Below are 11,318 nucleotides of genomic sequence, written 5' to 3'. Positions count from 1 at the left end.
CCTTACAAAAAAAAAAATATTTACACAATTTCTACTCTTTTGCAGAGGAGTAGATTCCCAATTTCTCTGTTTCACAATTTCTCTCGGTTTCTATTTTTTCAAGTAAAGAGTAAATTTACAATTTCTATTCTTTCGTAAGAGAGTAAAGAATAGATTTATAATTTCTATTCTTTCGAGTAAAGAGTAGATTCACAATTTCTCTCTAAAACCCTACATTCACAATTTGATTCACAATTTTTGTCTATACGGATAGATTCACAATTTGATTCGTAATTTCTATCTACTAGTAGATTCACAACTTGATTCATAATTTCTCCCTACAAGAGTAAATTCACAATTTGATTCACAATTTCTCTCTAAAAGAGTAGATTAACAATTTGATTCACAATTTCTACTCTTTCTTAAAAGAGTAGATTCACAATTTCTCTATCTATATCTTTGCAACTATTTACTTACAACAGACAACAAAGAGAAACAATGGAGGCTTCAGAAAAATTTAGATGGAACAAATAATAAAAATGGTGTATTTTGTTGTAAAAACTATGGAGAAAAGATGAGTTTAAACATGAAGAGATGAAGAGGTGGTAGAAATAGGAATTGATATAGATTACTAAAAAGTGAGACGTGGACAACTAAAAATAACTTTTTTTTTAAAAGATTTGTGGTTAAAAAGGTGGACCACATGTTTTATATATATTAAAACATGTCAAATTCATTTTTATTATTTATATTTTTTTTAATGTAATAATATAATAATAATAAAAATAATGGAGTAACAGTTTATTTTTTTATTTCTATTTAAGATAATTGAAACTTCTTTATCTCTGATTTGAGTAGTTGAAAATGACCATGAAATCGTTATTCTCAAGACAATTCAAAATGCTTATAATTGTTAATAATTAAGTGTAGGTTTGTTATCATCAAAACATCTATTAATAAATTAAAATTAATTAATTTGAGATTAAGGGTCAAAAACACAATAGTATGCATAATACTAGTCATACCTTTCATCATGCATTATCATTAGGTGTAATATAAATCTATACCACAGCTTCACATGACATGACGTAGCATGACATAATAGGACATCGGATAACATACATAACTAACATCATAGGACTATACACCAGTCTATGTGTTTGTCGACTGTAAACCACAACGATGCAAATTATGGCTAGGGATGCAAAGTTACCGTGCGCCAGCAAAGTTCACGAAAAGGGTATTCATGTGGGAGTTTTGTCCTCTCTCAAGGGCGTTGCAGTACTAAGCGTGGAAAAGAGTTTGGTGATCGAGGGAACATGTGAGTTAGATACCTTGCGTAATCTTCACTGCTCATTGGAAATCTCACGTTTTGAACGAGACCTGATTCAATGTATCCAAGGCATATCAATTATAAAAAAAAAGACCTAAACTACCTTCCATAACAATCCATTCTTATCCTATTTCTTTCTTATTTGCAATAACATTAATCTCCTCTAAACATTCAATTTAAATTACTCTCTTTGTTTCTTACTTTAAAAAAGCAACAATCCTTCCGTAAATAGTGAGCTTGATTTACTACTTTTTAAGTTTATAAACTTAACATTAAAAAAAGAAACGATCCTTCCATAAATGGTGAGCTGGATTTACTACTTCTATAAATTGAAGCAGGAAATAAGTTTAGTATTTCAATATACCTCTATCTTAATTTCTTTGGCTTTTCTGTGCAGCTATCTAAATATGGCAGAGCTTCATCCCATAGGTCTTTTGACTCCTCTGGACCTCAGCACAGTTGAGGCTGTTCCTGACTCTCACGTATGGCCTCACTCCGATGAATCATCGCAGAAGATCGAATCGGCCAAATTGGTCTCGATTCCGGTTGTCGATTTTAACGACGATAATGTGTTGGAGCTCATAGGGAAAGCCTGCGAGGAGTGGGGAATGTTTCAGTTGATTAATCATGGTATCCCGAAAACCTTAACAGTCGAAACCGAGGAGGTGGTTCGATGTCTTTTCGCTCTTCCACAAAGCCAAAAGATGAAGACATTAAATGTTCCCGGAACCGTCAACGGCTACTGCATGGCCAGATTAACGAAGCATCATGACAAAATGATGTGGCATGAAGGATTCAACGTCATAGGTTCTCCGGTTGATGATTTTAAGAAACTCTGGCCAACGGACTACCAACGATTCTGGTAAATCCACGCAACTTTTTTCATGCATGTACACAATTAGGGTTTAGGGTTTATGTTTAACTGTTTATTACTCTAAATCCCAACAATCTTATGTTTAATTTTTTTTTTTAATCAAGTGATATAATGGAAGAATACCAACTCAAAATGAAGGATTTAGCTGATAAGCTAATAAGCTTAATGTTCAAGTTTCTTGGCATCTCCGATGAAGAGATGGTGAAGAAGTTGTCTTACATCGACCCGGCCACCGAAAAACCTCACTTGGCTTTGCGCTTGAACTCGTATCCTCCATGCCCTGAACCAAGCAAAGTCATTGGCCTCGCAGCCCACACTGACACCTCCCTCTTCACCATGCTTCACCAAACACGCAGGGAGGGGCTACAGATCTTGAACGAGAAAGAAGGCTGGCTTCCGCTGGCTCCAAGGAGCGACGCTCTCATTATTAACATCGGCGACTTCCTCCAAATTATATCGAACGGGCGGTTTAGTAGTATTCCTCACCGGGTGATGATACGAGAGACTGAGAAGTCTACGATGTCGATCGCATATTTCTTTCATCCACCACGTCATTTATACGTAGCACCTTATTGTAAGCCATTGAGTGAAACCCTACCGACTCCCATTTATAAAGGAGTGAACGTGAAAGAATATTTCCTCATCAAGGCTCAAAACAACGCGAATGGAATTGCTGCCCTAAAAATATGATGTTTCATATTGAAAACCTCTTGTTTGCTTCATTTTCAGAAGGGTTTCCAAAAAATAAGTTGTTAAACTGTTCATGTGGGGGCAGCTTTTTAATGGTTTAGTTTGATGTTCATACACAGCCATGCAATAAATATGGAAACTTGTACCAAATATTCTCGTGTGTATGTGTTTTTTTTTTTCCTTTAATTTTCAGTCATTTCCATGCATGTTCAAATCCCTTCCCACTAACAGCCAACCAACCATTCAATTCTAACCAATTTATATTATCTCACTTTTGAAAATTTTTTTTTTTTTTTAATGTTTTTTAAAATTTTTGGAATTTATACATTTTAGTATATTTGTGACACTATAAGAGTATATGAATAAACCAACACCATATTCAAATGTGAGCTATCCTGAAAATATGATGACTAACAAATGATTAAAACAATTTAAAGTTACTACTTATAGAAACAAGGTGCACCTTCCTTTTTGGTAACTCCTTCATAAAACTTCAAGGTTGAATGTGCTTTTGATAAGGAATCAGCTCAAGGAAAACCTCTAATACCACATGATAAGGAAATCGGCCCAGGGGAAAGCCCTGATACCAATTGATAAGAAATCACTACAAGGGAAGTAAGATTCAGATTACCTTGTTGAACGAATATCTCAAGGCAAGAACACTTGTTTGAGATTCGAATTACTCCACAAGTAAGATTTATCATGTCAAACTTAAATGATTCTATATGCAACCTAAATTACATAGAATTGCAAAGAAATTTAGTCATTGGCTAAGGGAAAGCACAAAGGCTCCTTTTACTACATTTTTCCAAGTCTATCTTACAAAATTAACATATGGCTTTATATAAGAGTTGTAACATTCATACTTTAGGACTATAATTAGTCACTATGTAAATGTAACTTTAAAGTAAATAAAAAGTCTTAAAATACATTAATGAAATACATTAATGAAATACAATAACTCTAAATTACTCTAAATTGTAATCTACCAAAAACTTATAACAATCAAGTTTCATTCTTCTTCAATGTGGCATGAATTGAAATGTCTTATGATAATCTCAACAACATTTTTTCTTCACATCTTCATTGAAATATATTGTATGATTGATGTCTTTTTGTTATATCAGCTTTACTTGAAGCAATTCTATGATGGGTGACCTTATGAAAATTTTTCTAAGATGCATGTGAGTGGGGACAAAATATTCTGAAAAAATTTATCTATGTGGATAGTCTTCACTCTCAAAAAGGGAATGTATGTCATATCTGAATTCTAAATCCTGATCCGAATCCTAGCATGGGTCATAAAAAATGTTATTAAAGTGATACCTCTCTCACTAAAATGTGGTTCGGAGATCAACTAAGGCAGAAGTTGATGGATATGAGACACTAGGATGCATTCCATTAGTCCACTAACTTAGTTTATAACCAATTTTATAACAATTTAGTATTTATATTTTAAAATTTATAACAATTAAGTCCTTATCATGAAAATTATGGTTGAAATAATATGAAATTTCTTACCCATTAATTGTGTTCTTAAGCTCCAAAGACACTAATAACGTATAAAGATTGTCACATAATATTAATAGTTTATATTTATATATATATATATATAATATGGACAAAATGGTTATCCATTTTAAACATAGGGATTAAATGGTTAATGTATAAATTAAAAAAATCATTATAAACTTGAACATACTTTGATTAATTTGGCATAAAAACTCAGGTTTAGAGACTAAATTATTAATTTTATAAAGACAACAAAAGTGACGAGGTTAATTCAAGCTGTGCCCCTAAATTAAGTACTATGCCCACCAAATTTAGGGAGTGGAAACTCAAAAATGTAGGTCGGCCAAAGCGTATTTTAACACTAAAAATAAACCTTCCCAAAAAAAACATTCTTATTACAAAATATGGAATTTCATTAGACCCTTAATTGACCTAAATAAGATTATGTTATTTTAAGACACCATTAAATCCGATACAAGCAAAAATGGTTCTCGAAATCTCTTCAAAATCATCATTTATGCGTTTCATTTCTGTAATTAAACATTAATTTTTCTATAATTACAAAGTCTAAACAGTAAAATATGGAAAAATGATAATCTAATTCAATTAGTTTAAGTTATTATTTGATAATTTTAATTAAATACAGTTAATAATCTAGTGAATTAATTCATAATTAATTCCTAATATTAAACTATATTATAAGTTGCTAATATCTACTATGATTTTGAGGCTTCTCTTCTAATCTTCAATTACTCTGCAATATTTTTTAGAAAAAACGTGCATCGATATGTGTTTTGATCCTATCTGAAAGGTTCTATCGCTTTAAATGTTAAATTCTCATACAAATGCTCTATTCCATGAAAAATTATAAAAATGTACAAACATACGCATACATAATAGTACATATACTTCTTAAAACATCATAGCATGGCCTTGAGATCTTTTCAGTCTAGGATTGAACATGTGATATTTTCCCACACACGTGCACATGAACCCACTAGATGAGTAGACCACATAAGAAAAGACTTGCATAATATCTTGACAAACATAAATATCAAAGTTACGCGTCCAATTTAATATAACGTAACATGGAAGTATCCTGATACCCATGACACTCGTAAATGCATGAGATCCTCGTGACTTTTAATCACAACATTTAATAAGAAACAATTCATTCTTCCTTTTGTGTCATAATAAACATACAAGTCGTATATATTGGATTCGTATGGCAATCCTAGAGGGGTAAATAGGGTTTTAACAATAAAATAATATTTAAATATGATTAGATTTTCTAATTATGATTTTTTTTAAAAAAATAATTAGAATATGACCATTAATACACTAAAATAGTTCAAAATTCGTAATTAAATATGAAAGAGTTAGAGTTAGAAAATATAACACCATTATTTTAGAGTGGTTCGGTCAAACTCGACCTACTCCACTCATCAAGTGCCTATTGGGAATTTGAATAAACCTTTCTCAACTCTTTTCTTGGAATAGAGTCCAACCGCTAACTGTCCAACCGCTACACCCCTCTTTTTACGAATTCAAGAGTATTCTCAATCCTTTTCACGATTTAGGATCATATCGATATATAAGTACCTAAAATCAAGAGTAAATTTACTATTTTACTCTTTCTTAAGATTCACACTTTGAGTCACAATTTCTCTCTACAATAAAAGATTCACAATTTCTACTCTTTCCTACAGGAATAGAGATGAATTTAGAAGAGGTGGCAGAAATAAGAATTGATATAGATCACTAAACGTGACTACTAAAAATAATTTTTTTAAAAAAATTTATGGTTAAAAAAGGTGACCACATGTTTTATAAATATATAGATATATATAATAAATATTAAAACATTTCAAATTCATTTTTATTATTTACATTTATATTTTTAAATGTAATAATATAATAATAAAAAATATTAATACAAATAATAGGAGTAACAGTTTATTTCTATAATTCAAATAATTTTATTTCTATTTTAGAGTAATTGAAAACTCCATCGTTTCTTATTCTTCTAAAGTTATAAGTGTCATACTTTGATTGGTCCATAATGTCAATTTTGCGGCCACATCATCATCACGTATCTTGTTTTGACTTAAACTTCTTTATTTTAGTTTTGATTTGAGTGATTGAAAAATACCTTGAAATCCTTATTTCCAACTTTACATCGTGGACAATTCAAAATACTTATAATTGTTAATAATTAAGTGTAGGTTTGTTATCATCAAAATGTCAATTAATTAAAATTAATTATTTTGGGATTAAGGGCCAAAAACACAATAGTATATACATAATACTATTGATAGAATTCATCATGCATTATCATTAGTGTAATATAAATTTACACCACAGCTTCACATGACATGACATAGCATGACATAATAGGGCATCGCATAACATACCTAACATAACATCATACGACTATAGACCATTCCATGTGTTTGTCGACCATAGACCACGACAATGCTAATTATGGCTAGGGAAGCAAAGTTACCGTGCGCCAGCAAAGTTCACGAAAAGGGTTTTCATGTGGAAGTTATGTCCTCTCTCAAGGGCGTTGCACTACTAAGCATGGAAAAGGGTTTGGTAATTGAGGGAACATGTGAGTTAGATACCTTGCGTGATCTTCATTGCTCGTCGGAAACGTCACATTTTGAACGATACCTGATTCAATTCATCCAAGACATATCAATTATAAAAAAGACCTAAACTGCCTTCCATAACAATCCATTCTTATCCTATTTCTTTCTTATTTGCAATAACATTAATCTCCTCTAAACATTCAATTTAAATTACTCTCTTTGTTTTTTACTTTAAAAAAGCAATAATCCTTCCATAAATGGTGAGCTTGATTTATTACTTTTTTTAAGTTTATAAATTAAACATTAAAAAAAGCAACGATCCTTCCATAAATGGTGAGCTTGATTTACTACTTCATTTTAAGTTTATAAATTGAAACTGGAAGTAAGCTTAGTATTTCAATATACCTTGATCTTAATCTCATTGGCTTTTTGTGTGCAGCTACCTAAATATGGATAAGCTTCCTGCCGTAGGCCTTTTGACTCCTCTGGACCTCAACACAGTTGAGGCTGTTCCTGAATCTCACGTATGGCCTCACCTCGATGAATCATCGCAGAAGTTCGAATCAAACAAAACGGTCTCGATCCCGGTTGTCGATTTTAACGACGACAATGTGTTGGAGCTCATAGGGAAAGCCTGCGAGGAGTGGGGAATGTTTCAGTTGATTAATCATGGTATCCCAAAAACCCTAACAGCCGAAACCGAGGAGGTGGCTCGATGTCTTTTCGCTCTTCCACAAAGCCAGAAGATGAAGGCATTAAATGTTCCCGGAACTGCCAACGGCTACTGCATGGCCAGATTAACGAAGCATCATGACAAAATGATGTGGCATGAAGGATTCACTGTCATAGGTTCTCCAGTTGATGATTTTAAGAAACTCTGGCCATCGGACTACCAACCGTTCTGGTAAATCCATGCAACTTTTTTCATGCATGTACACAATTAGGGTTTAGGGTTTATGTTTAAGTGATTATTACTCTAAATCCNAGAGTAAGAATGGAGGCTTTAGAAAAATTTAACCGAGGGTAAGAATGGAGGCTTTAGAAAAATTTAACCAAGAGTAAGAATGGAGGCTTTAGAAAAATTTAACCGAGGGTAAGAATGGAGGCTTTAGAAAAATTTAACCAAGAGTAAGAATGGAGGCTTTAGAAAAATTTAGATGGCAAATAATAGAAATTATGTTTGGTGTTGCTAAAAATATGGAGAAGAGATGAGTTTAAACGGTGAAGAGGTGGCAGAAATAGGAATTTATATATATATATATATATATAATATTAAAACATTCAAATTCGTTTTTATTATTTATATATACATATTTAAATATAATAATATAATAATAAAAAATATTAATAAAAATAATATGAGTAATAGTTTATTTTTATAATTCAAATAATTTTATTTCTATTTAAAAGTAATAGAAAACTCCACCCTTTGTTATTCATCCAAACTTATAAGTGTCATACTTTGATTAGTCCATGATGTCAATTTTAGGCCACATCATCATATATCTTGTTTTGATTGAAACTTATTTGTTTTAGCTCTAATTTGAGTGGTTGAAAAAGACTTTTGGAATCGTTATTCCCAACCTTACACTTTGGACAATTCAAAATATTTATAATTGTTAATAATTAAGTGTAGGTTTGTTATCATCAAAATGTCAATTAATTAATTAAAATTAATTAATTTGGGATTAAGGGCCAAAAACACAATAGTATATGCATAATACTAGTCATAGCTTTCATCATGCATTATCATTAGTGTAATATAAATCTACACAACAGCTTCACATGACATGACATAGCATGACATAATAGGGCATCGCATAACATACCTAACATAACATCATAGGACTATAGACCATTCTATGTGTTTGTCGACCGTAGACCACGACGATGCTAATTATGGCTAGGGACGCAAAGTTACCATGCGCCAGCAAAGTTCACGAAAAGGGTTTTCATGTGGAAGTTATGTCCTCTCTCAAGGGCGTTGCACTACTAAGCATGGAAAAGAGTTTGGTAATTGAGGGAACATGTGAGTTAGATACCTTGCGTGATCTTCATTGCTCGTCGGAAATGTCACGTTTTGAACGATACCTAATTCAATGCATCCAAGACATATCAATTATAAAAAAAGACCTAAACTACCTTCCATAACAATCCATTCTTATCCTATTTCTATCTTATTTGCAATAACATTAATCTCCTCTAAACATGCAATTTAAATTACTCTCTTTGTTTCTTACTTTAAAAAAGCAACAATCCTTCCATAAATGGTGAGCTTGATTTATTACTTCTTTTTAAGTTTATAAATTAAACATTAAAAAAAAAAAAAGCAACGATCCTTCCATAAATGGTGAGCTTGATTTACTACTTTTTAAGTTTATAAATTGAAGCTGGAAGTAAGCTTAGTATTTCAATATACCTTGATCTTAATCTCATTGGCTTTTTGTGTGCAGCTACCTAAATATGGATAAGCTTCCTGCCGTAGGACTTTTGACTCCTCTGGACCTCAACACAGTTGAGGATGTTCCTGAATCTCACGTATGGCCTCACCTCGATGAATCATCGCAGAAGTTCGAATCGGACAAAACGGTCTCGATCCCGGTTGTCGATTTTAACGATGACAATGTGTTGGAGCTCATAGGGAAAGCCTGCGAGGAGTGGGGAATGTTTCAGTTGATTAATCATGGTATCCCGAAAACCCTAACAGCCGAAACCGAGGAGGTGGCTCGATGTCTTTTCGCTCTTCCACAAAACCAAAAGATGAAGGCATTAAATGTTCCCGGAACTGCCAACGGCTACTGCATGGCCAGATTAACGAAGCATCATGACAAAATGATGTGGCATGAAGGATTCACCGTCATAGGTTCTCCGGTTGATGATTTTAAGAAACTCTGGCCATCGGACTACCAACCGTTCTGGTAAATCCATGCAACTTTTTTCATGCATGTACACAATTAGGGTTTAGGGTTTATGTTTAAGTGATTATTACTCTAAATCCCAACCATTTTTATATGTCCTAATTGGATTTTTTTTTTTTTGTTTTGTTTGTTTGTTTTTGTTTTAATCAAGTGATAAAATGGAAGAATACCAACTCAAAATGAAGGCTTTAGCTGATAAGCTAATAAGCTTAATCTTCAAGTTTCTTGGCATCTCGGATGAAGAGATGGTGAAGAAGTTGTCTTACATCGACCCGGCCACCGGAAAACCCCACTTGGCTTTGCGCTTGAACTCGTTTCCTCCATGCCCTGAACCAAGCAAAGTCATTGGCCTCGCGGCCCACACTGACACCTCCCTCTTCACCATGCTTCACCAGGCACGCAGAGAGGGGCTACAGATCTTGAACGAGAAAGATGGCTGGCTTCCGCTGGCTCCAAGGAGCGACGCTCTCATTATTAACATCGGCGATTTCCTCCAAATTATATCGAACGGGCGGTTTCATAGCGTTCCTCACCGGGTGATGATACGAGAGACTGAGAAGACTACGATGTCGATGGCATATTTCTTTCATCCACCAGGTCATTTATACGTAGCACCTTATTGTAAGCCATTGAGTGAAACTCTACAGACTCCCATTTATAAAGGAGTGAACGTGAAAGAATATTTCATCATCAAGGCTAAAGCCTCGGGGAAGGGAATTGCTGCCCTAACAATATGATGTTTCATATTGAAAACCTCTTGTTTGCTTCACTTTCAGAAGGGTTTCCAAAAATAAGTTGTTAAACTGTTCATGTGGGGGCAGCTTTTAAATGGTTTAGTTTGATGATCATACACAGCCATGCAATAAATATGGAAACTTGCATGTAATATTCTCGTCGGTGTGTGTGTTTGTTTTAATTTCTTTTTTTTAATTTTCTGTCAGTTCCATGCATGTTCAAATCCCTTCTCTCTAACAGCCAGCAACCATTCAATTCTAACCAATTTATATCATCTCACTTTTGAAAATTTTTTTTTGAAAATTTTTTTTTTGAAAGTTTTTTGAAATTTTTGGAATTTATAGATTTTAGTATATTTGTGACACTCGCGTAAATAAGAGGTACATGAATGAACCAACACCATATTCGAAGTGAGCGATCCTAAAGATATGATGAGTAAAAAATGCTTAAAAGAATTTAAAGTTACTACTTATAGCAACAAGGTGCACCTTTCTTTTCCGTGACTCATTCGTAGAACTTCAAGGTTGAGTGTGCTTTTGATAGGGAATCAGCCCAAGGGAAAGCTCTAATGCCAAATGATAAGGAAATTGGCCCAAGGGAAAGCTCTTATACCAAATGATAAGAAATCACTACAAGGGAAGTAAGATTCAGATTACCTTGTTGATCGAATATCTCAAGGCAAG

General features: G+C 33.2%; 2 protein-coding genes and 1 long non-coding RNA gene across 4 annotated transcripts in view; all 3 read left to right on the top strand.

Annotated features, from left to right (window-relative positions):
- The first annotated feature begins 274 nt into the window (after window positions 1–274).
- Window positions 275–11,318, top strand: part of LOC111436164 — a 22,876-nt gene continuing 11,832 nt past the window's right edge. Inside the window, exon 1 of the long non-coding RNA XR_002709191.1 lies at window positions 275–286. This is a non-coding gene — a long non-coding RNA (uncharacterized LOC111436164). The remainder of the gene's footprint in view (window positions 287–11,318) is intronic.
- Window positions 1,664–3,037, top strand: LOC111436155 (gibberellin 3-beta-dioxygenase 1-like). Its single transcript, XM_023073861.1, has 2 exons — window positions 1,664–2,174; window positions 2,291–3,037. The coding sequence occupies exons 1-2, from the start codon at window positions 1,720–1,722 to the stop codon at window positions 2,874–2,876; spliced, it is 1,041 nt and encodes a 346-aa protein (XP_022929629.1). The 5' UTR covers window positions 1,664–1,719; the 3' UTR covers window positions 2,877–3,037.
- Window positions 7,370–10,796, top strand: LOC111436160 (gibberellin 3-beta-dioxygenase 1-like). 2 transcript variants are annotated; one of them, XM_023073865.1, is made up of 3 exons: window positions 9,203–9,252; window positions 9,436–9,900; window positions 10,052–10,796. In XM_023073865.1, exons 2-3 carry the CDS (start codon window positions 9,446–9,448, stop codon window positions 10,635–10,637), a joined length of 1,041 nt encoding a protein of 346 aa, XP_022929633.1. In that variant the 5' UTR covers window positions 9,203–9,252; window positions 9,436–9,445; the 3' UTR covers window positions 10,638–10,796. The 2 variants fall into 2 exon arrangements, with proteins under 2 accessions (XP_022929634.1, XP_022929633.1); XM_023073866.1 differs by lacking the exons at window positions 9,203–9,252; window positions 9,436–9,900 and adding an exon at window positions 7,370–7,886.

This window comes from Cucurbita moschata, unplaced genomic scaffold (assembly GCF_002738365.1).
Source record: "Cucurbita moschata cultivar Rifu unplaced genomic scaffold, Cmos_1.0 Cmo_Scf00052, whole genome shotgun sequence".
Taxonomy (NCBI): Eukaryota; Viridiplantae; Streptophyta; class Magnoliopsida; order Cucurbitales; family Cucurbitaceae; genus Cucurbita; species Cucurbita moschata.
The sequence above is the reverse complement of the archived record's forward strand: the minus strand, read 5'-3'. Positions and strand labels throughout refer to the sequence as shown.

What these genes read in the sequence shown, in the direction of transcription:
- LOC111436155 (XM_023073861.1), top strand. Translation starts at nt 1,720, where the DNA reads ATGGCAGAGCTTCATCCCATAGGTCTTTTGACTCCTCTGGACCTCAGC. An exon ending in ACGGACTACCAACGATTCTG is followed by an intron (nt 2,175 to 2,290) that starts GTAAATCCACGC and finishes TTTTTAATCAAG; the next exon opens with TGATATAATGGAAGAATACC.
- LOC111436160 (XM_023073866.1), top strand. Translation starts at nt 7,432, where the DNA reads ATGGATAAGCTTCCTGCCGTAGGCCTTTTGACTCCTCTGGACCTCAAC. An exon ending in TCGGACTACCAACCGTTCTG is followed by an intron (nt 7,887 to 10,051) that starts GTAAATCCATGC and finishes GTTTTAATCAAG; the next exon opens with TGATAAAATGGAAGAATACC.